At 41.2% G+C, this 27,143-nt stretch overlaps 3 protein-coding genes and 1 long non-coding RNA gene across 19 annotated transcripts in view; 2 read left to right on the top strand and 2 right to left on the bottom strand.

Annotated features, from left to right (window-relative positions):
- Positions 1–397: 397 nt before the first annotated feature.
- Positions 398–16,374, bottom strand: LOC126980561 (cation-dependent mannose-6-phosphate receptor-like). Its single transcript, XM_050830635.1, has 6 exons — positions 16,093–16,374; positions 5,100–5,251; positions 4,720–4,829; positions 4,485–4,612; positions 4,145–4,271; positions 398–3,956 (listed from the first exon to the last, which is right to left on the bottom strand). The coding sequence occupies exons 1-6, from the start codon at positions 16,257–16,259 to the stop codon at positions 3,807–3,809; spliced, it is 834 nt and encodes a 277-aa protein (XP_050686592.1). The 5' UTR covers positions 16,260–16,374; the 3' UTR covers positions 398–3,806.
- On the top strand, positions 5,930–23,897 carry LOC126980553 (protein phosphatase 1 regulatory subunit 16A-like). Of its 5 annotated transcripts, none has more exons than XM_050830603.1 (7): positions 5,931–6,624; positions 19,563–19,889; positions 21,113–21,234; positions 21,837–21,935; positions 22,306–22,526; positions 22,717–22,850; positions 23,320–23,897. In XM_050830603.1, exons 1-7 carry the CDS (start codon positions 6,342–6,344, stop codon positions 23,508–23,510), a joined length of 1,377 nt encoding a protein of 458 aa, XP_050686560.1. In that variant the 5' UTR covers positions 5,931–6,341; the 3' UTR covers positions 23,511–23,897. The 5 variants fall into 5 exon arrangements, with proteins under 5 accessions (XP_050686549.1, XP_050686560.1, XP_050686576.1 ...); XM_050830619.1 differs by having other exon boundaries at positions 6,513–6,624; positions 19,606–19,889; XM_050830616.1 differs by lacking the exon at positions 5,931–6,624 and adding an exon at positions 18,383–19,311 and having other exon boundaries at positions 19,606–19,889.
- LOC126980568 (uncharacterized) lies at positions 16,184–16,707 on the top strand. The gene is made up of 2 exons (XR_007733368.1): positions 16,184–16,332; positions 16,407–16,707. It is a non-coding gene; the product is annotated as an uncharacterized LOC126980568 (long non-coding RNA).
- The window catches only part of LOC126980516 (dedicator of cytokinesis protein 7-like), a 38,591-nt gene continuing 35,246 nt past the window's right edge, over positions 23,799–27,143 (bottom strand). For all 12 annotated transcript variants that reach the window (XM_050830502.1, XM_050830568.1, XM_050830545.1 and 9 more), the window contains one exon: positions 23,799–25,537. Coding sequence is in view for 2 of the 12 variants with exons in the window: in XM_050830568.1 (XP_050686525.1) it covers positions 25,531–25,537 (7 nt within the window). In the remaining 10 variants the exon portion in view is untranslated. The remainder of the gene's footprint in view (positions 25,538–27,143) is intronic.

The raw sequence follows: 27,143 nt of genomic DNA, 5'->3' as shown, positions 1-27,143 counted from the left end.
GTCACTGGAATTGCAGGAAGTGTATGTATGTAGCTACCTGCTTGGAGCTCCTTGTCCACGGATTAGCTACATTCTGCACCTGGAAACTCACACTGACTGGCTAATCATTTCATCAAGACTGTTTTCTGCATAGGCAGGGTAGAAAAAAAAAATTATCATTATTATTAGTGTTGTTGTTGTATGGTTATTATTATTCCTGTTATTGCTGTTACGAATACTAAAAGAATTACTACCACCTCTATACATCTAGGCTACACCTATTGCTATGGGTGCTACAACAACAACTCCTCCTACTATTAATTACTACTATACTAATACTTATGATTTGTGACAAACTGTATGCTAAAACTTAGAGTTCTGATATCCACGAAAATAAGGTTGAAATAAAACCATTACCTTTGTTAATGACTAATATTGTATTTGATATGAAAATTCAAAATTTCCCTCAAAAATATGCCAAAAAAGAAACATCACCCATAGATTTATATTAGTTGGTATACAACCATGCTAGACAACCTGATTGGAAATAGGTGCTCTTCTATAAAAAAAATATAGAGGCAAAAGTTTTACTTGAATTGTAACAACCATGAAAATATTGTATTCAGCTCTATTGTGAGCCTGCGAGTATGTACTGCACAAACAGCAATTTAACCTAATAGAAAATCCATTTAGTTCCACTAGAATGCAAGACCTGCTCTTATTTTTAATCAGAAAGGCTCAGCATACAATCACAGACCAGACTGTCATAACACATGGACACAGATTCAGTTATGTGCCCATCCCAAGGCATGAATGAGTAATATTAAACCTCATAATTTGGTGAAATTATAGTATGTGTGTATTGTCTAAGCTTAGTAATTTGTTTGACATATCCTAAAGCTTATCCTGTATAACACTGACATTCCTTCCATGGAACAGTGAGGAGAAGTTACATGTACTACTGCCACATGCTTCTGGCCGACTTTCAAATTTTGCACTGTCAGATAGAATTTAGATGAACATATGCATAAGTTATCACAGTTATTTTGAGTGTCATTACCCATATACTCAATTAGGCAGGGGTGAATGCATAGTGTTCTCCTGGGTCTAGGGTGACATGTGACAATCTGACAGTGTGGGGTTCTCTCTCAAGTGAGTCGGAACTCCACTTTGATGTGTCCTCGCCACCTAACCCTTCACTGTATTATTTTGGAAGGTGATTCAGTAAATTGTGCTTTGATTTAGAATGAAAGTCATGGAAACTAGCAATAAAAATGAGAATACACTTATTTATCACAACAAAACATTTGGAAAGAGTATAACGAGTGACAACAAAATTTGAAATCTCTCTCTCTCTCTCTCTCTCTCTCTCTCTCTCTCTCTCTCTCTCTCTCTCTCTCTCTCTCTCTCTCTCTCTCTCTCTCCATTCATATTTTCATGTTTATAAAAAAACTCTTCTCAAACAACCTCTTCTACTTTTTACCTATCTTCCCAGGACCATCTTTTATCTTTTATTTGGCATTTTCACCAAAAATTGTTGTAAAATTTATGCAAATGACAATTATATTGAGATTCCTGCTCTTAAAACTAAAGAAATAATCTATTATTTTTTAAATAATTTATCAATACCTTTAATATTAATTTATGTATATTTTTAATTGGAACAACCTTTTTTTGACACACACACACACACACACACACAAAGCTGAATGGCAGCTTTGCATTAGTTTTTGTGCCATATGAAACTTTTGGTGAAAGCTAAATCTGAAGTAAGGCCCCACAGACTAGGATAGAGGTAAACACAGGTGGGCTGTTAAAAATAAAGAATGACATGGATGTGTGGAAATCAGTGGAACCAGATGGTGTGTCAGCATGGATCTTAAAAGTGTTGAGTTCTTAACCCGGTAGCAGCGGGGATCATGTTTCTTAATGGTCCCTCCAAGCAAGAAAAATGAGAAAAAATCACCCCTCACACAAACAATTTAATAATAATATCAAAGCATTTGTGATCAGATTATGTATCATCTATTTTGGGGGTTTATATCATGGCACAAATTTGGCCTGTCGCTGCTATACAGTAAAGCTACAAATTTCGCCCGTCGCTGCTACCGGGTTAAAAGGAGGATGTGCCACAAGACTGGAGGAGTAAATAGAGTCCCAATATATAAGAGTGATGATGAGAAAGATCTGTTGAACTACTATAGACCAATGACACCAACTAGTGTAGTATGTAAGCCATGTGAAAAAAATAATAAGACAAAAATGTTTGAATTTTTTGGGAGATAAACAACTACTATCGACTAGACAATATTGATTTACGGAGGGATATTTGTGTGCCAAAAGTTCACTGTTGCTACATCACAATGGTGAATATATTTCTAGAGGAAAGGTTGAGTGGACTGTATACACCTAGATCTAAAGTTGTTGATCAGGTCCCTTCCACTGTCCATCCCTTACCTCCTCCCTCCCCTTCCATCTGCCATCCATCTTCCTTGCTCCAATTCTCTATTCCCCTACCATCCTCCCACCCATGCTCTCCCTCTCTTCCTATCCCATCCACTATTGCCCTGCCATCCTCCTACACACAGTCTCCCCCATTCACTCTCTGCCCCCACCTCCCTCTCTCCCTAGGCCCTTCCATTATCTATCCCTCTCTTCTCACCTACCCTCCAGTCCTCCCCACACACAGTCAGGGGTCACACACTTAGCATGAACTTTCAATCCAGCTCACACCTTCCACGTTCCACCTGAGGGAAAACCCGGAGCATTGGGAGGCACTGAATTGGCCGGATTGAAAAAACGAACACTCGAGCTTGTCAGACAATCAGCATCATTGGATTAAGACTTTTACTGTACAATCAGTTACCTAGTTTAAAAATGATAAAATAATTCCAATGGCATAAATAGTAATAATAACTATATACAGTTTATAAGTGATTAATAAAATAAAATAATAATGGATAAACTATGCTACTGTATAGATGTATACATTTCAAGAGACCTACTGTAAGTTCTGCACAGTAGCCTACCTCACAAACTCTCATCACAGTTATCATCCGCTGCAGGCACATCTTGGCGTTACATCACTGGCTTCCTGCTTAAACAAACTTAAGGCACTAAAATCATCTGCCACATGATTGCTGTAGTCTCATGCTTTAGCTTAAGAAAAAAGGGGAAAAAAAAAAAAACTTTCTACCATTGGCTTTATCACTTGTTTGTAAGAACTAATCCCCACCAGAAGGCAGCAGCACATGGCCTTCACCTCACCTGTTGCACACACCTGCCATGTAGTGGGTTGCAGCACAAAAGGCTACTGAAGTACTATTCTAGCTCCACACTGCATACAAATAGTAAAAAATAAATGATGCGTTCAGGCAAATCAAATGCCAACTAGATGCATCGAGAGAGAAAGCTGATAATTCATTCCAACCATATTTTAGATAAAAGCCAGGGAAAAAAAATTATGCAATTCAATTTTCATGATAATTATGAATCATGACAACCAAATAAAAAAAAAAATCTTTCAACAAGTAAATGAGTGCACTTATTACGAATCTTTGTCATTACTAGAGAACTCATTTCCTGTTGAGGCTGGGCAGGCCATTAAAAAAAGGCTGCTGAACCATTTTTTATAAGTGTTTTGGGCATAAAATGTTGAGTCCTCAATCTCGCTCTCAAGCTTTGCCCTTTTTAGTCACTCTTTAAATAATGCAGTGGAATATAAAACATGTATTCTGATGCCATGTCTTAAAGGGAATCATACTTAAAAATATGAGATTGTCATAGAAATACACTAACTACACAAATACCAATTCCTTGTGCTCCTCCTAGGGACTGAGTAAGGCAGAGTCCCTGTCACCATTCTGCAGGTCTTGTGCAAACTGCTCATCAATAGGGGAGTAGCCACTGTAGGTGCTTGGGGGGCGTTCACCAGCTCCACAGTAACGGTCACAGCGGCACACAGCTTCACAACCATCCTGTGGCAAAGAGAAGAAAATATGAGCGGTTTATGTGTTGACGTGACTAAAAGATTTCTCAAAGTACATATACACAAACTACACAAACACATGCACCAAAATTATCTCCATGGGTTTGAAAAACATCTGCAACGAGGAAAATTGTCTTCCTAGAATGTGGTATTATTTTAAACTACAGGGACACTCACCGCCAATAAGTTTCCTGCTTTGAACCAGAAGTTACGGTTTGGGATCTGTTCAATGCCCTTGGCCCCTCTCACCAAACGCAGGTAGAAGAAGCCAGAGATGAAGTACATCGAAAAGGTAACCAGGACACTGAAAATCATTAAAAAGAGAATGGTATATCTGGTTCAAAAACTTCATGAGTAACAGCATTCATTTGCTCCAACATTTAATTACAGTAAAATATAAAAACCTTTACTGTATTTTTCATCCTTTTTCTTTTGGTACTTTATCAAGGACTGTAACTCATGTACATTGTGCTAGTGATATACGATTACAGGAGCGAACAATGATACGTCAACTCACATGATGAAGAATATGGCTCCTGGACTTAGGCCCTTTGGTGACAGGGAACAAACACTATGGTGACGCACAACAAACATTGCAGAAAATTTCAATGTCAGTACAGGATCATCTAGGACTTTCATGTTCATCTGAAAATAGGCAAATTAAGGTACACTAAATAAAATGCACACAAAAAAATATCAAGTTGTTATTAGACCCACAAAGGTGGACCAAAAGGAAGGGAAGAAATACTCACCTCGTATTCATCATGGTCGCAAATGAAGAGGACATGACCATCCCACTTGCTGCCGTTGCACGGACTCGGACGAGGTGGGCCCCCGAGGAAGGTCAGCATCAGCCAGTGTTCTGTTGGCCGGTACAGAAGACAAAATTGAAGTCTGTGAAAAGCATATCTCAACAACACTATCTACTGTATTTGACAGCATGTATAAGGTGTATAAGATGAAAGTGTATTATGGGTTTTTGCCTCTTGGTCTTGAATAAAAACAATAAAAAACTATTACATTTTCATTCATTTCAACTGGTCCAAGCATGTTCAGGAATGAGAGAATGAAAACAGGTAAAATATGGACAGTTTCTAATTTTTGAAGTAATAACAAATGGCACAATACTCACTGTCACTGGATACAAGAGTGCGATTGTTGAAGCCGATGGGGATGCCGGGGCTCTTGTTAGTCTGGGCAAGGCTGACGTTGGGCATGCCCTTCAGATCTGAACACACGGAAAACTCGTAGATGTTCCCTTCACTGTCCTTCACTTTCCCAGAGCTGCATAAAAAAATGATAAATAAATAAATAAATAAAATAAATAAATAAATAAATAAATAAAATAAATAAATAAATAAAATAAATAAATAAATAAAAAAAGAATATTGGAATGAAGATGCTTGTGTATGGATATTTAAACTCTCTCTCTATTGTCCCTAAATTAATTTTGTATCAAGAGGAGAAAGATCAGGAGGTAAGAAGAAAAGGAAGGTGAAAACTCTACTATGTGTCAAAAGTGTAATATTTTTTAATCTAAGATGTGTGTGTGTGTGTGTGTGTGTGTGTGTACGTAATAAGTCAGATAAGCAACACATCTCGACACCCTGCCCGATTAGGGTGATTCATTGTGACACACCAATAAAAACCTACACACATCCTCTGCCACAGTCACCAGTAATCAGTGATCAACAGTAAACATGCAAGATTGAATGTTAACTTATGATATCCTATATTTCACTCATCCTCAAGACTATGTAAATATCAAACAAACATATTTCCTGAAGTTGCTATCAAAGCTTCAATGTATATGGAAAAACAAAATCAGGCACAAAAGTCTTGAGATAAGGAAAACATCTGTAACTTTTCCATAAATGTTATAAAAAAATATTTGTATGTCCTTGTACAGAGCTGCTGATAGTCAAGAACTCAGATTCTTGATAAGATAAGATTGGATCTCCCTGGCTTGCCCAACCCTACCAGTGCTCATCACCTTCACGTTAAGACCTGGCGAGGCCAAAGCTGCCCATCAGCATCAGCCACTCCCTTGTTCTCATTATCTCCCCAATGCAGTGGAACGACACAAGTGCTTCATCAAAATCAATACGAGTGCTTCAGGAACAGAGTGCTTGACCATAATCAGAATCTAGTTACATACTGCAAGGGCTCAGGAAATTCCACAGTTCATCAGAAACAGAGCTCTTGACCATGAACAGGATTGAAGTACTATATTGAAACATGGTTGAGCCGTAATTCCAAGTACATTCAACAATGCCTACAGCAACTATTAACTTGTGTTCAATAACAGGCATGACTATGGATTGGTGAGGCAGATAAGTGACATAGTACATACATCTGTTCCTGTAAGCACAAAATGGCACCAGGAATGGCCAGTGTGACTGTTCCTGCTGACCACAATGAGTTGGTGGAGGAAATGCAGCAAATTGAAAAGCTGCCAGTTGGGGAGCGAATCAAACTGGCACAGAAGAGACGGAAACAACAGTTGTCTATCTATGGCAAGTGGATGAAGACAGACACGACCAGCAAGCCAGCAAAGCAGAAAAATCGCAGGGGTATTGTGTTTTCACCCCTGGCTCAGCTGATGGAGGCAGCAACTCGTGGGTCCATTGAAGACCTGCGTGCCCTCCTAAAGTCAGGTGAAGACACTGTTTCCCTTTACCTTTCATAGTGGGTGATTTTCTTATGTTACAGACTGATACACAACACAATTGTTAAAATACTTGGTGTATCTACCAAGTTGTGATATACAGGAAGTGGGATAAGCCTGTAGAATCCAATCTTCATAGCTCATATTATCAAAATTAACTTTAAATTCACGATTATTCTCAGCTTGGGCTATCTCCTTTTGAAGTCATTCCAAATGTCAATACAGCTATAGGGACAGTTATGTTTCTAGATATCTCTCAGATACCTTGTCTTCCTCAATTTCTTGCTGGGGACATTACTGATCCCTGTAGAAGCTACTCCACCATAGAAAGAAAAAGTTCTTGACATTTGATGCCATCAACAGATTATTATAAATGCACCTGAGCACATAACTACAAAATTTTGGATATTTAAATGGCCTGATCACAAGCTGGACTCATCATTGCAAGCAAGTACCCTCCCAATTAGAGCAAGGCACATTAGAGCATTTTAATTGATCTCTGGGTACTACTGAGACCTTCACACACCACATCCCATCCCCTTCCTCATGAGAGGACAATAACCACTCCTTGTCAGAAGAAAAATCCCAGTATGAGTGGGGTTCGAAATTCTGCCTGCCAGGCCACGAAGCCTGGCAGTGCAGAGCTTTAACCACTGAGCTACCTGAGCGGTGTGTGTGTGTGTGTGTGTGTGTGTGTATGTGTGTGTGTGTGTGTGTGTGTGTGTGTGTGTGTGTGTATATATATGTATTTATCTAGTTGTAGTTTTACAGGGCCTGGGCTTATGCTCTTGTGGTCCCATCTCCATATCTGTATTTGTCCAGCTTTTCCTTAAAGTTGTGCACACTCTTAGCCGATACTACATCCTCACTTAGTCTGTTCCAAACCTCTACGTTTCTTTGTGGGAATCCCTCCAATTCTGGAACCATTTTTGTTGCCATCCTTTGTATTCTTTCTAGTTTTTTTACGTGTTTCTTCTTATGGGGAGACCACACAGTTTCCACATATTCCAATTTTGGTCTAATCATAGTGGTTATCATCATGATTTACTTTTTGTATTTCATGTATTTTTGTTTGTTGTATGTTGGGGCAGTCGAGTCGACTGCCTTTTTGAAGGGGGGGAATAGTGTTACGCCAGGGGGGGTATTTATGTGTATATTCATGTTGATTGTGCGGGGGGGTGCTAGTTTGGGGCGCGAAGGGCTGTGTGATGGCTGGCGGCATGGGGTGCATTGCAGTGGGGAGGAGGAAGCGAGCCACGCCGCGGGGCGAGAGAGTGAGCCTGCTGCTGTTTGGGGGAACACGTGCGCTGCTGGCGTCGTGCCCCAGCTCGCCTCCGTGAGCCTTGTGCCGAGTCTGTGCCCCTCTGAGTGCCTGGAGTTACTGTGCCTTGTAAACTGGTGGTTGTACGTGGTTGGAGCTGTGGAGTAAAGTGGAAAACCTGTCCCGTAAGCGTGTCTTTGCCCTGCCTTGTTTCCTTCATGGTGGGTGGCCTTTGGAGTGTTGGCGTGGTGTGTCTTGTGGCTGTTGTGGATTCATGCCCGTGTGTGGTGGTCTGGGGTTGAGGCACAACGCTTGCCCGTGCTTGGAGTGTGGTGTGCAGGCCGGTGGTGTAACACTATTTAAGGTATCTGATACCCTCAAAATGGCATGCACGCTGCCTCAGGCCTCCGGGCTACAGATAGCCTATACGTATTTTCATATTATTGTTCTGTTGTTTATTCAATGTTCTGTTCAAGAAAAAGAATACTCATAATTTTAGTTAGCTTTTGGTTATAAAGATTCTTTACGAAATACAATTATAACATTACCTTGTACTAGTTAGGAAACATACTGAATCCTGGATCAGCTACGGTGATGTTAGGTGCGCCTATTGAAATCTGTTAATATTATCTTTTCATTATTTTTTATTTCATGTCAGTACCCATATTGTACCTTCCAGCATAGCATTATATCTTACTTCATTCCAGCTTTTGGTTTTAGGGGGGACATAGGCTGTTATTATGTTATTCTTCTCTCCACCTTTTACCAGTACCTTCACAGCCATCACCTCTGCACTGTCATTTCCATATCTCACCTCAGTCACTTTCAAGTTTTGTTTCGTCATTATCATCACTCCTCCTCCCTTTCCTTCGTTCCTATCTTTTCTCCAAATGCTGTACTTGGTCTGTCCCTCCAGCACAAGTTCCAGTTCTTTTACAAGTTTTGCTTCAACTACAGTATGTATACATATAATATCCAGATCACTCTCTCTTAAATAATTTAATCAGTTAGTTCAATTTTCTTTGATATAAGACCATCTATGTTAGTGAATGCAATCTTTAAACCTTTCTTCCCTTCTCCCTTTCTTTCCCCTCCTTCTATCAACACCCTTACTCCCTCTTTTTGCCTCCTATCCACCACTTCATCAGTTTTTTGTTCATTCTAAAATAAAAAAAAAAAAATAAATAAAAATCGGATCTTTCTTCATTTATTTTTTTTGCTTCATTTATCATTTCCTTTACTTTCATTCTTTCATCCTCTGACATATTTTTCCTCACATATATTTGCTTGTATTCTTCAGAGTTGTTTAGTTTCCATGACCTATTTAGTATGGTTTCTGTTTTCATTTGGGACCTTAGCTTAATCTTGAATGGCCATTTTTTTCCTTCCTCGTATCTTCCCAATCTAGTTATTTCATCTACTTTTTCCTCAAACTTTTCCTCCTCTACAGTATTCATATCTCTCAATATACTTTTCACCTTACTTCTCTCATAGCTCTCTCCCTCTGGGTCTTCACTGTTTTTTTTTTCTCTTTTACACCAAATGCTATGACACATTTTTTCTTTTCTGCCATGTCCCTCACCATTGTTTCTCTATTTTTCAGTACATTTACAACTTCTTTTTCTATGTCTTGCCTCTGTTCCTGCTGCTGCTGTTCTAGAATTTTCCTGAAGATCGTTTTTTCCTAATCTTTTTCACTTTTCCACTCCTTCAATTCATCAGTGACCACATGCTTAATCTTTTCCTCTACCCTTACACCCACATTCTGCTGATCATTTCCTATCTTCTCTGCTACCTCTCTCTTTATCATTTCTTTCATCTTCTTGTCCATGTCTTCGTTTGTCCCCATCACACTCCTCTCTCTTTCCATTTTCATAATTTGTATCTCATGGTCTTTTTCTAATTTTTCCCATCTTCAGTTGCACTATTTCTTTTTTGGCTTTCCAGCTGTTCCTTAGTCAATTTAATTATTTCTTCCCTCAAGTTCTCTATTATTTTCTTTGTCTCTTCATCCCTTCTCCTTGCCTCTTCATCTCTCTTTTTAACCTCATCCAGTGCCTGAATCACTTCTCCAAACTCCTTTCTCATCTTCCTCATTTCTACTACTATTCTGTCACAGTCCTGCTCCATTTTGTTTATTCTTTTCCACTATACTGCTTCCATTTCTGATTTTGGCGTAAAGCCTTCAAAACACTCCAAAGATTCTTCATCCTTTCGTTTAGGCCCCGGGGACACAGACAGAGAGTCCACCATCTTGGATGTTTGTTTAACTCTCCATTCAAGCTCCTTTCTCTCCTTCTCCTCCCTGTTTTACTTATCGCTTATCACTCTCTCATATCCTCTCAATTCCTGAACTCCTGGGAGACGGGACCCCAAACGACTTAGCTGTTCTCGGGCCCTTTTGACTGACAAACAGATTGCTTTCCTTCACTTCGTTTCCCACGTCCACTCGGTGTGGCGGAACAGCGTCGTGTGTGCATGTGTGTGTGTGTATGTGTGTGCAGATTGATATAAGTGAAGAAATTATAAATGTATCTCAACATACATTTGCAACATCTAGTGCAGAACTAAATTGAAAAACATAGGTTTTGTAGAAACATGCACATGTACCTTGTCTTGGTCATCAGCTGTGTACCACTCACCAGTGGTAAACAAATCTCCAAAGGTAGCAGGTCATATTCCACATGGTGCTGATGTTACAATATGGTATACATGTGTAACGCGGCTACATGGTATAGTTGCCAATGTGCCTGGCTATGTCTCTGCATGCATGGGTTCAAATCCCGTCCAGGGGAGTCAGCGTGCAATTCACCCAGCAGTTCATCCTCCCATTCAGGCTGATAAATGGGTACCTGGGGAAACCTGGGGGGTAAACTGTGACAATTCTAGATTTCACATTGGTTCGTGTCTCAGGGTAACTGGTTCTTACCTACCATAGGCTCAAAGGGCCAACGGTTCAGAGATGACCACCGCAGCCACGCACAGCAATAGCATATGCACCCACCTTTACCTTTACCTTTTACATGTGTATTGTATGGTATATATATTACAATATGGTGCTGGTCCAGTGATATATGGTAGACATGTACCAGTGGTTCTAAAGTTACAATGGAGTTTGGGACTGACAGGTCAGCTGTAATTCGAATTGGTTGTAAGCCCAAATTCACACGAAAAATAAAATGAAATATTCAAATGCCCAGCCATGGATAGAAACGAGTTGCCGCACCTCCTACCCTCTCCTCCTTCCCTGCCTCTGTCCTCATGCACCTGCCTCACCCTAGTCCTTCGTTCAGGTGACCCCTTAGCCACGCAATGTAGTGCAACATTATGCAATGGATATCAAGTTTTGCCAAGATGGCAGCAGTAGCCAAACGCCCACCAAGTATTTGTGCATGGGGTTGTGCTGGTGGGGGCCAGTGTGTGTAAACAAGTGACACGTAGGTATATGAGTGCCCACGGTCACCTCTGTGGCATCTTCTTACCGTTTGTGAATGCTTCATTGAACTATAATATCTGTTTCCAATAAACAGTTGCCTGTAAGGGCTGCTGCAGGAATATTGTGAGGGATTTGTTTTTGTGGGACACCATTTTGGTTGTAATCAGCTGATTGACTGATCAGTTTGGCTCATCCTCCTCCCTTCCCCCACTTGCCGGGAGTTGTGGGGGCTAACAGATGAACCAAATGCAACTGAGACTTGTAAACAGTGGAGATGTCTGTGTAGATTCACTCCATCCTTGCTCAGCGCATGTGCTAGCCAACTGGTGTCTGCTAGAGTGTGCTGGTATAGCAGACTGTAGGCATATAAACTGATTGAGTAGGACTAGTGACTACAACTTAAGTGGTGCTTACAGCTTGAGTTCCAAGGACAACTGAGGGGGAAGTGTGGGTGTGCTGGCCCAGCCCACCCACCCTTCCCCCTCCTGCATTACCCCAAACCAGCTCGGGGGTGAGTGTGTGAGGAGTGAGGACAGTAGTGGGTTGGGGGTGGGAGGGGAGGCACTGCAGCACTGTGTATACAAACAGCTGCTCTACTTGCAGTGGGATATCTTAAATGTCAACTCATTACTTAACCAAGTACTATTACTAATATTACTGACCTGGTCTAATTGTAAGTAGTCATAAGTCGTATACATTGTAACTTGAGGATTACCTGCCACTAGTCTTGCGTGATTTGGTAGGAATGCTGCACTGCAATGTAGCAACCCAGCAGACACATTTCAAAAAGCAAACTTTTTGAATGGCCCGATCCACTTGTCCAGGAGTGATGTTCTCTATGTTTTCTAAATGACAGGGGAAGACTACTTAGTAAGGCATCCTCAGTAGTAAAGTTTCTCTTTTTGCAGGTGCTGACCCTAATATGAAAAACCATGATGGGCTCACAGCTCTGCATCAGTGTTGCATTGATGGTTCATCGGAAACAGTGGCACTGCTGCTCAAGTATGGTGCGGATGTAAACGTAACAGACCAAGACCTTTGGACGCCTTTACATGCAGCAGCCACCTGTGGCCACTTCAAGGTGGTGACGATGCTAGTTAAGGCTGGGGCAGATGTGACGGTAGTCAATGGGGATGGGGATATGCCCCACGACATCACTGAGGAGGAGGTGACACTGCAGTACCTCAAGAATGAAATGATGAAGCGAAACATCTCAACCGAAGACCTGGAACAGATACGTCGCAAGCCACACGACCTGCTGTTAAGTGATGTGGAGTCTGTTCTGGCTGCTGGGGATGACTTGAATCAGCGAGTGGGGCAAAAAGGTGAGACCTTCCTTCATGTGGCCATTGCTCAGGGGCACAATGATATTGTAAAGCTCCTCCTGGACAAAAAAGCTTCTGCTACAGTGGAGGATAATGATGGTTGGCAGCCAGTTCATTTGGCAGCGTACTGGAATAATGAAGAAGCTCTGGAGCTGCTGGCGACTGACTCTACAGTGAATTTCCGGGCTGAGACCAAAGATGGGGACACCCCTTATGAACTTTGTGATGACCACAATCTCAAGCTGTTGGTTCTTCATATCCTTAAGGACAGGCATGATAGCAGTGCTTGTAGCCAAACCTCATATGGTGATGATGGGCCCAAAGATGTGAATGCCACCCTCACTGAGGACACCATGGATACATCCCCACCACCAACAGTCAATGGAGAGGACTCTGATAATGGTGATGACTTATTCATTCTATCAGTGGAAGATGCACCACCCAGCCCCCTAATAAATATAGAGGCCCCTGAGCATTCAGACCGCAGGAGTTCCATCAAAGAGGCGAAGCACAATGCACCTCTCAAGAGACAAGTTAGTGAAAGGAGAAGCAACAGGGAGAGAGAGTCAGTTACTATGGAAGCTCTTAAACCTCTGATGGTAAAGGAATTAAATGAAAATACTTCAACTTCTCGCTCTGTCCCCTCCCTCTCTCCAGACAATTACCAAGAGTTTTATGAGGCACCTCAACCCACCACACAAACATCAGATCCTGTTGAAAAACAGAAAGTGTCATCTGATTCTGAATCTGACTCCAATTCACAGTCCTATCAGCCAACCATAGACACACCACACACAGCATCAGAAACCCCATCTCCTACTCGACCTGAAGACATTGCCATCCATGAAACCCCAGAGGCTAGCAAAATGAAAACAACAGATGAAAGCCAAGCTGCTAACAGTAGGCTAGATAAGAGAGCTGAGGAAGAGGTAGGGGATGGGCTGATGATGCGACCAAAAAAGAAGAAACCTGCTCCACCTCCTCCCCGTGGTTCCCTGCTGGATCTTAAGAGGCAACGCTCAGAGGAACGTGAACACAGACTTCAGCAGGGGAATACAAGTGCTGGGCAAGCTGTACAAAACTCCAACTTCTATCAGGGCAGCAGCATAATTTACGAGGCCCCACCAAGTCCCTCAATGATCCGCTACAAATACAAGATGGTGCCTGATGACGGTGTTCGGCAAACAATATTCAAACAGAAAAAATGCATTGTGATGTAAGACAGTCAACTTAAATATAATGATAACAAGCTACTGACATTACTATTTAGTTAGGTATCTTTAACTATTCTGTTAACTCTGAGCTATATATATAAAATCAAGCTACCTATGTTGTTTACTATATAAGTAAGTCTTTGTGAACTGATATGAATACTCTAATCTTTTGCACACACATGAAAGAAATGTTCTTTTAAAAAAGTTCAAGCACTGAACCAAAAGACTGAGCACTGAGTTATAACTATACTAGTTGATAATTAATCATATAATGGGGGAAAATACACACTACACTTAGTGCTACTGAGAAGTTTGTAGCAGGGTTAAAAGATAAGGGGTATAATTAAACAGAGCAGAAAAAAAAGTTTGAAGCACACTGCACTTCACCAACAATACAAAGGAACCATATGCAGAGCCTGATGTGATAGGGAGTTGTAAAAATATGCAAAAAGAAAACAAGACATTTTGAGAATCATTAGTTATAGTACCAAGAAGTCCTTTTAAAGATACCAAGAATATAAAAGTAAAATAATAATTTACTGTCACATTCAAACAGCACGATTCCATCATCTTGTGATATTTACTAATAGCCATGTATACAGTCTTTACATCAGTCATTATCATATTTACTGACTTCAGTTGGTGTGAGATGTCATAAGCATTAATAAAAAAGTAGAAATGGTACTGGTATCTAATTCATGTAATCAACAATTAAGATAAAAAAAATCTCCCAGATTCACAAAGATTACAATCCCGACACAGGTTTATGGATTTACAGCTGCTTATCATGATCCACCACCAAATCTACAGTCTGCCCTCCACTAATGAGGTTTTCACCACTGTGGATTTCACTGCAGCCTCCCACATGCATTTCAAGTACGATATATAGATTTGTCTTTTAACCCGTACAGCATCAGATACATACGACGTACGTATTATTGTTTAATACCATTGAGAATGAGATACGTACGTCGTACGTATTTATTTATTTATTTTTTCCTGTCACTGGAGTGTGTCAAGGGTGATTTCTGTGGTGGTGCCCAGGTAGACTGACCCTTTGGGAATACTGACCACCCAATATATTTCATTTATTGTCATAACTGGCAAGCCAGGCAGCCATTATTTTGGGTACACTTTTTTTTTTATTTGTGTGGATATTGGAGGTGGTTTTGGAGATCATGATGTGGAAATTGAAGTGGCTGGTGGTTAGAAAGTGGTTTGCCAGTGTTGTGGGTGAGGTATAGTGGGTATACTGACGTCTTGAACCGGTAATTTTGTACCGGCAATTTTGGTAAGAAGGGGGCCACGTATAAACTGTAATTGCGTGAGCAAACATTCTTGTGGGTGACTGTACATTAAGTTGAACAATCAGAAAGCTCAAAATGAGTTACTCTCTTACAATATATGTAAGTCTGTGGTAAATATGTTAAAAGAAAACAATTTACTTGGATACGCACCCTCAATTCAAAGAAAGTCTATGGAAATCAACATGAGCATTTCGCTTCCTGACTCTATAAAAAATGGCCCAAAACACCGACTTCTAGGCGACAGAAAGCTAAAAGACGTTACATTTCTCCATTTCTCATGGTTTTAAGCTATTTTATGCAAAAAAAATAGAATCGATTTTTCCTCCGCCGTTGGGGTGGGGAGGAAATTACAAAATACCAAAACGCTGTACGGGTTAATGACACTAAAGAAAGCCCACAGTAAAGGAGTAGGCTCTTAATTCATATCCTTCAGGGTCACTTAAGGGAAGGTGAATATATATTATTAACCTCTACAAGGTGACCTACCCTTACTTGAACACTAAAGTTTTCTTGCTTCTAATTGTTACTACTCTAGCATCTGTTCATAAGTCTAAGTGAATGAATTGCTAGACAAGTAAAAAGGGGTGCCCTCTTGCTCTCAACAATTCCCTTGGCAATGTACAAAGCAGGTTAAAACTCCATAATTACACCCAATTCAAGATGGCTGAGTAAGCCTCTGCTAAGTCTACATGTTGTTATTCCGCACTCTTATACTAACATATAATAACCATTTAACAATAAAGATAGGAACTTATCATCATAAAATAACCTACTACTACTTAAATACTCAAGACAAATCTTGGAAACTGGTAATTTGTGATGGAAACTGATCAGAATAAAAGCGTACTGTTAACCAGCGGAGTGATTTGGGTGTTATTCCGGAGTAATCCCCCACAGTGGAATGCAGCACCTACCTCTGTCCCATGATAGGGCCGAGGGCCTGGAGGAGGCTCTCTTGCTCCAGCCGCTGGGTCTCATCTGTCACAGACTTTTTATCCACGACACAGCCAGCCCGTGCCAGCCCCAGCCCAACCACCAGCACTACCACCAGCATCCCCAGGGCCCGCGCCACACCTGCCATCACCTTGCCTTGATTGCTTTGCTGTTCACGTATACTTCCCGAATCACATACGGGACGGGACAACCAGCAGCAGGTCCTTATCAGTCCCCTAATTCTTCCTTTACTTCTATTTGAGGTTATAATACGGGACGGGACAACCAGCAGCAGGTCCTTATCAGTCCCCTAATTCTTCCTTTACTTCTATTTGAGGTTATAATGACACCTTCTGCTACTTCTTAATGCGTATGTGATCTTCCTGGGGTGTCTTGAATAAACATACGGGACAGGGGGCAACCAGCAGCAGGTCCTTATCAGTCCCCTAATTCTTCCTTTACTTCTATTTGAGGTTATAATGACACCTTCTGCTTCTTCTTAATGTCCATGTGATCTTCCTGGGGTGTCTTGAATAAACATACGGGACAGGGGGCAACCAGCAGCAGGTCCTTATCAGTCCCCCAAATACTTCCTTTACTTCTATTTGAGGTTATAATGACACCTCCTGCTTCTTATTAATGCCCATGTGTCCTTTCCTTTCTGGGGTGTCTTGGGGAAGGTGTGAGGGTGTTTAGGAGAATCTGAGGAGCGGACTGATTATCCTGCTCACGTCTGGCACTCCTGAGTCTCGTGACAATGCAGCGTTTCTATCCTTTGAGATTTTTTTCTTCTATCTTCTGTACGGTGCCTCTTTCTCCCTTATCTCCTCTTTTACGCCTGGCTGGAGGTGGTGTCAGTCTTGTAGTAGGTGTCAGAGTGTAGGTAAGGCACAGTGTTAATGGTTTGCAAGTCACACGTAAACAAAACAGAAAGAAATGAATGGGAGAAAAAATTGCTGCTGGTTTTTCCTTCTCCACCTTGTCAGCCGCAGCAACGGGGGAAGGTGACAACAGGGATAAGAATAAGAATAATCATGATAACATACTCTCTGGTGCGTTTTAAGCTACCGGCTGTGCTAATTGATTCCCTTTCCCGAATATCTAGTGCACAGGTGTTGCATATAATAGATGTCTTCCCTCGCACTCACAGACACGTGATATATATAGTGGCCTAGATATTATAATGAAGGATGATTATGCAGTTTTACCTTTTTTTGTGAGGGAAACAGGTTTTGTTTTTTAGGGGGGAGGGGATTTGTAAAGGCTTTTGATTATGTACGTGGGCCGGGTGATCCTACACTCCCTCTTTTTTATAGGAACCATTTCTTATAGTACGTCAAAGATGCAAAGGCCTCTATGTAGGCCGGGTACGCGCGTAATATCAAGCTTGCACTTCTTCCCTATTTTTGAGAGCAGCACCCGGCCCCACTCTTCGTAAAGTTATTAGAGGAGGGGGAAGATATACGCGTACGTCGCTGTATGCTAGCTATAGCTAGGGAGCCTGTAACAATAATTAAATCAATCCCTGCATCTAAAGCTGGGGTTTAACAAAGAGCAAAACAAACTCTTTTCATATATAGATTAAAAAAGAAGCTCTAAACCCCGCCCCCTCCACTAATTAACATTCCACCTCTGCCATTCAGCCGCCAGGTGCCAGCGCCAGGCTACTGACTTATAAATGATTTGACGCCAAATGTTACCTCCTCCAAATTAATTTATAGATACGGCTCTGTGCGAAAATCAGCTTGAGCGGAAATGCTGCAATCTAATCTCTCTCTCTCTCTCTCTCTCTCTCTCTCTCTCTCTCTCTCTCTCTCTCTCTCTCTCTCTCTCTCTCTCTCTCTCTATATATATATATATATATATATATATATATATATATATATATATATATATATATATATATAGATAGATAGATAGATAGATAGATAGATAGATAGATAGATAGATATAGCTGGATAGATAGATATAGATAGATAGAAATTTAGTTATAGATAGATAGAAAGATAGATAGAGAGACAGATGGATAGATGGGTGGATAAATAGCTAAATATTTAGAGAGAGAGAGAGAGAGAGAGAGAGAGAGAGAGAGAGAGAGAGAGAGAGAGAGAGAGAGAGAGAGAGAGAGAGACGTATATCGCAGACAGATAGTAAATAGATAAATAGATAGACAGATAGATGAATAAATGAATGGACAAAATCACGCTCAACAAAAAACATCGTACGTTATCTTAACTCTGTCCATCTTCGCAGCAATAATAATAATAATAATAATAATAATAATAATAATAATAATAATAATAACAACAACACGTATAATATAAGCTACTTTAATTCGGGCTTCGTCGCATAATTTGCATAGCTGCGGGAGTTGGTTGCTAGCAGGTAGGTAAGGATCAGGTAGCTACCTAGACGCGGCGCTTGTTCTATTTGCGTTCCCTCGGCCGCTGCCTCACCTTCAGAGCTCAGGCGAGATGTTGCTAAAAATACTAGTGAGTCTTGAGCCCCCGACGCCTTCATACCCAAGTGCAAGGGTTGGAGCGCCAGGCCCTAGTGACGACCTGCACGACCCCGGCTGCGTCTGCGTCAGCCTGCCATTCTTCGGTAGTCTGGGCTCTGGTACAGTCCATGTGGTAACTGCTGTGGCGTTTAGACCATCAGGAGCGAGGGGCCGCCGGTTTGGGCTGTGTTGCGCCAAGCTGTCAGTGTTCCATCGGTTGTGTTGGCTCCGGAGCGGCCTGTCTGTGTGTGGGCACCGGCTGGTCCGGGCCTGAAGCTCTGCAAAGATAGCGACAGTATACTAGTAATTCCAGATGGACTTGCTTCCTTAATTATTGGAGTTCTGCAACCTCTACTACCACGTCTTGCTGCTGCTCGCGGCTGTTACTGCTGTCGCGGCTGCAGTGTTGGATTCCCTGCTGCTACTATACCTACCACTCACGCCAATTACTACTGCAAAACAACAACAACAACAACAACAGCAACAACAACAACACAATAAACAAGCACAAAAACAAACCGAACCACTGCCAACACACAAAATAACAACAGCAGCAACAACAACAACAATTCAAACATAAAACAACGACAAAACATCTACTACTACTACTACTACTACTGCTGCTACTTCTACTGATACTACTACTACTATTACTACTACTACTACTACCACTACCATCGCCACCACCACAGCAACCAGGGTATTATTACTACTACTACTACTACTACTTACTGTCAACACCCCCACTACTAAATAACACGTACTATAAATAACGAAATAACAACAGTGATAGTGATAACAACAAAATAACAAGAGCTAACAACAGCAGACAGGAGTGAGCCTTTACCTTAATTAACATCGTCACTCTCGGCCTCCACCCCAGCTAACAAACGAACACTCTTATACACTCACACTGAGAAACAAATGAGCCATACTATATACCTCCTGCAGCAAGTGGCGGGCAATGTTGGACCTTCTTGGCTTCCTGCTGCAGCTTCTCGGCCGCGGCCCGGCGTCGCGGTGGGGCTCAGCGGGGACGGGAGCGAGAGGGGGCCATGGCGGAAGTACAATATTTACCGGCGCAGGTGTCGGCGCAAGACTACATGACGAATCTGATGGTGGATGCGGATGACGAGGATGACGTGAGGCTGCACCTGTCAGCGCTGTGCGGGGACGCCAAGGGGCTGCAGCGCACCCTTCAGGACCCCGCCGCGGCAGAATGGCTAGACCACCGCGTGCGCCCCTACCTCTCCCCGCCGCTGAGGCTCGCCGTCACCGGTGAGTCAAGGAAAGTTGGGCTCCTGCGTGTTGACTGTTGATACGGAACCAGACATTGACCTAACACCCCAACGTAAGTGTGCGCTGTGTCACGTTGAAATATTTATCTATCTATCTATCTATACATCAAAGGCTCGATGACTGATGCGACCACGCGTGCGGTACTAAGGCCACGCCCAGTTATAGCGTGCCGCACACACACACTCACACACATCTTGCTTATACTCAGTAGCTATAGGTTTGTAGCCTAGAAGAAATTAGCTGTAATATATATTAATATATAACAGTGATATGTTTTAGGCTATATCATATAGATTTATGTAAGCCGACTAAAGACAGTGATGGGGCTTCCTGCTGTCTTGTCATTCACGGCAAAAGTCATGTGCAGAACGGCGCGCTCCTGGAAATGCACGGCGTCGTATCGCCCACGTGCGATGGCTCAAAGTCTGAATGAGGTCTTTACAGGGCCGTACCCAGACGACCCCCTCCATCTGCTAAAAGGTCCACTTTGTAAAAATCAAAGCGAAAAACTGGGATAAAAGTCCCAGGTTTTCGTTTTGACAGCAGGAAAATGCATCCAGAAATGGGGTTTTTTCGTCAAAATTCCCCCCCCTGCTGATTTGGCTCGCTTCCCTTGCCACTCGCCCCTGTTGAAGTGGATACAAAATAGGTCCACATTTAGGGAAAAAATTAAGATACCCCCCCCTTTTACAGCTCTGGGCATGCCCCTGCCTTGGGTCTCAAAGATGTGTCAAATTGACCCCAAAATACTATCTTTGCCAACTTGCTTTCAGGAAGAAGTTTTAAAAGTATAGTTGGGGCATATGCCATGGCTGTGCGTGGCCCATTTCATCTTTGTCCCATCGGTTCTTGAGCCTTGAGAGCCCATTACCTTGGAACACAGGCCAGGTGTGACATCCAGGTGTTGGCTAGGTCCTAAACAACAAATACTAATTTATTGTCCTCTATTAATACTAAGTACTAAAGTATCTCATTCCCAAAAATACACCTACAAACATATTTTCTAGGTTTTTCTCACCCCTGGGCACCTAAGCATGACAGGCCTTAAGGAAACATGTACTGACTCCCCCGAATGCTTGAGTACTTGTGATGGCCATTGTTTTTAATGCCTCCTCCAGATGCAGCCTCTGAAAAAAATGTAGCTTTTGATGTATTTCTATTTTTTATGACAAACATGATGCGACAGTACACTTGTGTGGCAGGTGGGAACCAGGAGTGTGTGCAGCTGCTGGTGGGAGCTGGGGCCAACATCGAGCTAGAGGATGTGAAGGGCCAGACACCCCTCTTTGTGGCCACCTCACAGAAGAAGCCTGGCATCATGAAGGTTTGAGTCCCATTCTTGCCTTTTAAAATGAAATTATTGTTATACTCCTTCTTATGGTATAGGTTTAAAAGAAGGTTTGGATGAAATGGAACCCCAGCTTTCCCTAAAGTCACACCATGTATATATAGCTGTTTATCCCACTGACATTGCAACGATCTAACAAGGTTCCCTCTAGCCAGTGTGTTGTCCTTCAGCCTCTCCTTACTAACCCTGTCAAACAACCTGATGTGCAAGTAGGCCAGAGTATCAGTGGTCCTCCCTGTGGAAGCACTAGATGCCTCTAGTGGTCAACTGGATATGAGGTCCAACACCCCTGGTAAAGCACATTTTTGTCTCTTGTATTCGTTGTACACACAGTATGTATCATGAACAGCATTCACATAAATCTCACCTATATGTACAGTGCTTCCCTGCCTGTCAGTATGAGAAAGGGGTGCTTCTCCCCTTTCTTGAGATCTTGGGTAATTTTCGTGCAAAAATAAAAAAGACAATCTTTGTCTTCAAGTCCCTCCCGTAATCACCAAAGCTCAATTCTTTCTCTGTGTATATAAAATAGTTTTAAGTTAATAGAATTGTATTTACAAATACATTAACACTTTCAGACTTTGTTAGAATCTGGTGCCAACCCCGAGGGAAGCAAGAAGAATCGCTGCTCACCACTCCTTGTGGCTGTGCGGGACGGGTTCACCGAGGGTGTCAGGGTGAGGATTTATCCTTCTCATACTGGCACTTAATTATTAATATTATCAAAATCAGTACTCCTATTGGATGCAATGAGAGTACTCACATTACCAGTACAATTGGTGAAATAGCCGTAAATGAAGTTGTGATGTAAATAGTGAAGAAGTTTATAAAAAAGCAATCTCTCCAATATTTGAAATACACATTATTTTACAATTATGTATTAAGATGCTATGCTTTTTAATCAAGATAAGATTACTAAAACCATAACTGAGAAAACACTCAGATACATCTTATATTTGCAACAGACATAGGTATACCATATTTATCACTTACTTGCAATCAATTGTTGAAGAGTTGGAGTTCAGGCTCATGTATTCTTCTCTGTAGCTCCTTCTGCAATATGGGGCAGATCCAGAGCCCTTTGAGCAGATCTGTACCTGTGTTCCTGGCTGGCCATTACATCATTCTGTAGTGTATGCACACTTCCCATGCTTCCTGGAGTTGGTGAGAGGTGGTGCTATCACTGACCTGTCCTTACTGCCCAACCAAATCTGCTCCAAAATTGTGGCTCGCCTGTCCATTCCCCATGCCATTCTCAAATATGCCAAGTGAGTGCATGTTGGGTCACACTTGTAGTTTGACTTACAGAAAGGCAGAAAGGTCAGTCATAAAATTGAGAAAAATATTTATCTCTGTAACACCTTCAAAGATGTCACAGATCATCATGCTATCAACATACAAAATGTAGCTTACAATAGTAACATTAATGATCTTGAGTTTATTTTTTAATGCAAGCAGGGATCGACCCGAGCTTGTCTCTCTCTACCATGAGAGTGGCGGCAACCTTTGGCAACTAAACGCAGGAGGCACCACAGGCTCAGAGGAATTCCCTGAAAACTCTCCAGCGAAGGAGCTACTGAAGGCACTACTGGGTAGGCACTACTAAGGGAAAGTACTTAGTTCTACCTAGACTTAACTTTTCTGATGGTTACTGTCTCCGCTTTCTCCTTTTCCTTCAATGCATTTTCTCTCTGCTTACCTCAGCCTTTCAGCCTAGTTCATACATTTCATTTAGTGGAGCCTTCCTCTTGGACCTACAGCATCTGTGTTGCACTTATATTCTCTGTCCATTTTCTCCTGTCAAACAAACCACAGATGTATAATTTTAATTGTGAATTCATGAGTCCATTGGAGTTAAACTTGGGATTTGACTTCTATAACCTGATGAACATTTCCTTTCCTTGTTTAAGTTTGTTGTACATACACACACACACAATCTAGTGCAGTAACAGGTATTCAGTAGTATGACCTATCATTTCACCTTTCCCTTCCCCAGGGCTACAATATGTCAAACAATTGGTGTAGTGCCATAACTTCCTAATCCTCTCCTCTCTTCCCCAGGGACACCGCTCAGCCTTAAGTCACAGTGTCGCATTAAAGTCCGGCAGCTGCTGGGGAGGCATAAGCTGGCTCACCTCGCCTCCCTTGACGTCCCCTCCTGTCTCACTTCCTTCTTGAACTATGATGAGTTTTCCCACTATGCACAGAGACCTCATGAACAAAAAAGAATATGTGATCTTTCTGAAGAATAATTCTGTTTATGTTTTGAAAACTAATTTAGGCCAATAATTTTTTTCTAAATGCTGAATGGTTAACGTGTCTTTTATGTAACCATGTCTAGCTTGTCTAACAATGGTAACCTGTCTTTCAAAATAACTTCACACCAACAATTTCAAATTAAAAGTTTATGAAATGTATAGAAATCTTATGTTTGTATGGGAAATAGGGCTACACTTCACAACCTGATGCATCTGTTGGAAACAAAATAATTAGGCATTACAGCAGGATATGGATGCCATGGCATAAATCAATATTACAGAAACTGGCAAAAAGTTTATTGAAATGTAAGCCATCAGTATTATAAAGATAGAAAGAAATAATATATGTATTTTAACACTAAATAAAGCTCTGTTACTTAAGTTTACTCTTACTTAGGAATGCTTGGCAGATCTATAATAATATCTATACACTATTCAGCACCTACTTGGAAAAGACATCACTGCATAGCACCTGCTGCCATGGTGAAGCCAACACAGCAGGAACATGTGTCCATATAATGGTAAAGGACTAGATTTCTTTATGAAAGGACACACACACACACACACACACACACACACACACACACATATAAAACTTGGCTATAAATGCTATAAATGATTGCACCTTTGGTGTTCTGCAGCAGAAACTGCATCTATATTAAAATATGACATCTAAATCCTATTTTGGTCCGGAAATCTAGCTAAAGAATCACTTGTGTCGCTCTAAGCTAGAACATGTATGTTCCTGTGCTGTGTAAAGCAAGTAATACTGAATAAAAGCTTCTATTATAAGAGAAGCACTTTTGAGAGATCAGAAACAAAAGTGAGCGGGAGAGGGAGACAGGAACATGAGCACCACATGCAGGGCAATCTTTTCAGCAACACAATGTTGTAGACACTTTTTGGAGGATGCCTTGACCCTTGCAGACTACTCACATACCTATTTTGCATGTCCAAACTTTTCCACTTCATGGCTATGGTTGAAACCTGCCTCACTGACAAGGGCAAGGTGCAATACAAGCCAGGGAGACCTGCCTTTCCTTTAGTCTGAAGCACTGACTGAAGCCAACTCATTATGTCTATTACAGCAGCAATAGTTTATAAGTCAAAATAAGAAACACGACAATGCACTTTAAGTAGACAGGTTCATATAACTATATGGCACTTAAAAACTCGAAGTGCTGCATGCACACTAAAAGTAAGCCTTAAAAAAATTGACACTTGCAATCATCACTAAGGTAAAAACTTACTAGCACTTAATGGAATGGCAAATCCCTTGATTTTTGGAGGGGCTGTCATGAACAGTTTTTGGTAATTACTGACGCCATTTTAAATATAGTAATACTTTTAACTGTGACAAAATAAAGCAGGTGGAGTGGTGGAAATGGCAATAGTACAACGGCTACAATTGTAGTCATGAGTGATATTTTTGTGTATTCAATTGGGGAAGGAGTAAAATTTTTGCACAGGAAATTCTTGCGATCTACTAGGATCCTTCATTAAGGAATCAGCCATTCTGCAAGGTTTGTGAGACATTCATGATTGCAAATCACTTCAGTGTCACTCACATCAATTATATTTTTATGTATTGTTCTGCAATTTCCCATCCACTCCAGGATGGAAATTCACTTCCACTACATTTCCCCCAAAGCATTCAAATCTTTTTTAGCACATTTTTCATACAAAGTGAAACAAACAATCACATGTTATGGAATTTAGTAAAATCTGTGTGGGAAATGCTGAATGGTCTGGCAAAAATTAAATAATATAGTTTGATACATGTACTGTGAATTCTCTGTATACTGTCTAAGGGTTGTAAGTTATGAACTATATTTAGTTTTCTATGGAGTGGGAGGAGAGAATAGCATAATGGCTAGGATCATATTCACAGGACATTGTGGACTAAAATCTAACACTCCTCTGAAAATATGGACTGCAAGCGAAGATCCTGGACGAAAAAGTGGTGGACAAGCACATATCATCTTCCATGGAGCTGTTGTTGTGATTCTGGTTGTCAGTCACTGTAAAGCAAAGGAAAGAGAGACCATGAATGCTAGATATATCCTAAAAACACAGCAGCTACTTGCATGCATCTGAAGCAAATGTTGTTAGTGTGTTAGAATGAAACAATAACAATAAGTAACTTCTGATATGAAATTAAAAGTTTTAAACAACTCATGCAAAAAAAGTAGACAATAATTATACTCACAAATTCAGTTGTAAAAATAGCAATTAATATAAATGTCATCCCTAAAGAAATCTAAGGGGATCCTATCCTCTCAGGGGTCCTGTGTCCCTGCCCACTGGCTAGCACTCAGTCAAATCCCTTTTTGGGACTGGCTGAGGTTGGACCGACAACCCCTTCTTGTAAAACCCTAACCCCACCTGATACAAAATATAGGGTAGAGGATGCGGTTGAGGCTCCAGTCAAAACCCCAACCCAGGTTTAAAAGGGGTCTGACTACTCAACGGACTCCCTTGATTAAGTCACATCAGGAGAGCCTGCCCCGTATAATGGGTACAGGGCAAATACTCTGGGACCCCTCCAGCCCAACGGGAGGAAGGTCCCCTGGTCCCTCTTCTTGTTTTAAGTCAGTTAGACTGATGCAGGAATATAGCCTGCCCATGGACTCAGGCATTGGATTAAACTGAGCTGCTTGGAGGATCACTGAATATCTTACTTATCAAATGACCTCCGAAGGCCGAAGGTGGATACAATAAAATTCTCTGAGATAAGGAGGCCTGGCAGGTGAGTTATGTGTGTAACTAATGAATTTACTTTTTTTACTTTTTTTCACAATGACAGTGTTTTCTGACTTTCCACAGCCATACTAGATAAGGTAGGGTAAGGGTAGGTCTAGTACATCTCACTAATTTAGCAAAAAAGTGGTTAATATAGGTAGATGAGGGAAAAATTGGGGTCCTGACACAAAAACCCATTTAACCCATGTTACAATGGATTTGCAGTGAAATTTCACTTAGAGGACTGTTTCTCGGGGAAGTAACTAGTCCATTAAGCAAGGTTCACTAAAAATGCAACCAAAACATGATCAAAATAAATAAATCGTGCATGAACCTTCCCTAGTTGTTTCTACAATCCTCAAAATTAGTGTCAATGACTGGTCCAAACAGTCCCTCAGGAACTAGCACCTTATCCAATGCAAGGGATGGTCAGGTAACTCACTAAGAGATAAACACACTTGAGTCTCTGGTCACATTACAGTTATCTGTTCATCATGTGTAAACCTGAGATTAATTACCTTGTCTTCCTGAAAGAACAAAATCATAAAATGGTATAATCATTTATGGATTCTATACACAATAAACATGTATCACTTAAAAGTCTTTTATACAAAAAATAAAGTCTTAGACAAAATTATTCTTAATGTAATTTCAGAGCAAATTAACTGTATGGAATATTTGACAGATGGAACTCTTGCTGTGAAGTCATAATTATAAACTCCACTGCATAATTTCTAGGCAGGATTACTGAAGGTTCTGTGGATATGAAATCTACTGACATCACTGGTGGGTTATATCATTTATAAAGTCATTGTGCCTGATGTTTACAAGTCAATAGGAATAAATATATTCTACTATAGTTCACTTATTTACAAACTACACAAA

The sequence above is a fragment of the Eriocheir sinensis genome, chromosome 4, assembly GCF_024679095.1.
Source record: "Eriocheir sinensis breed Jianghai 21 chromosome 4, ASM2467909v1, whole genome shotgun sequence".
NCBI classification, from domain to species: Eukaryota; Metazoa; Arthropoda; class Malacostraca; order Decapoda; family Varunidae; genus Eriocheir; species Eriocheir sinensis.
The sequence above is the reverse complement of the archived record's forward strand: the minus strand, read 5'-3'. Positions and strand labels throughout refer to the sequence as shown.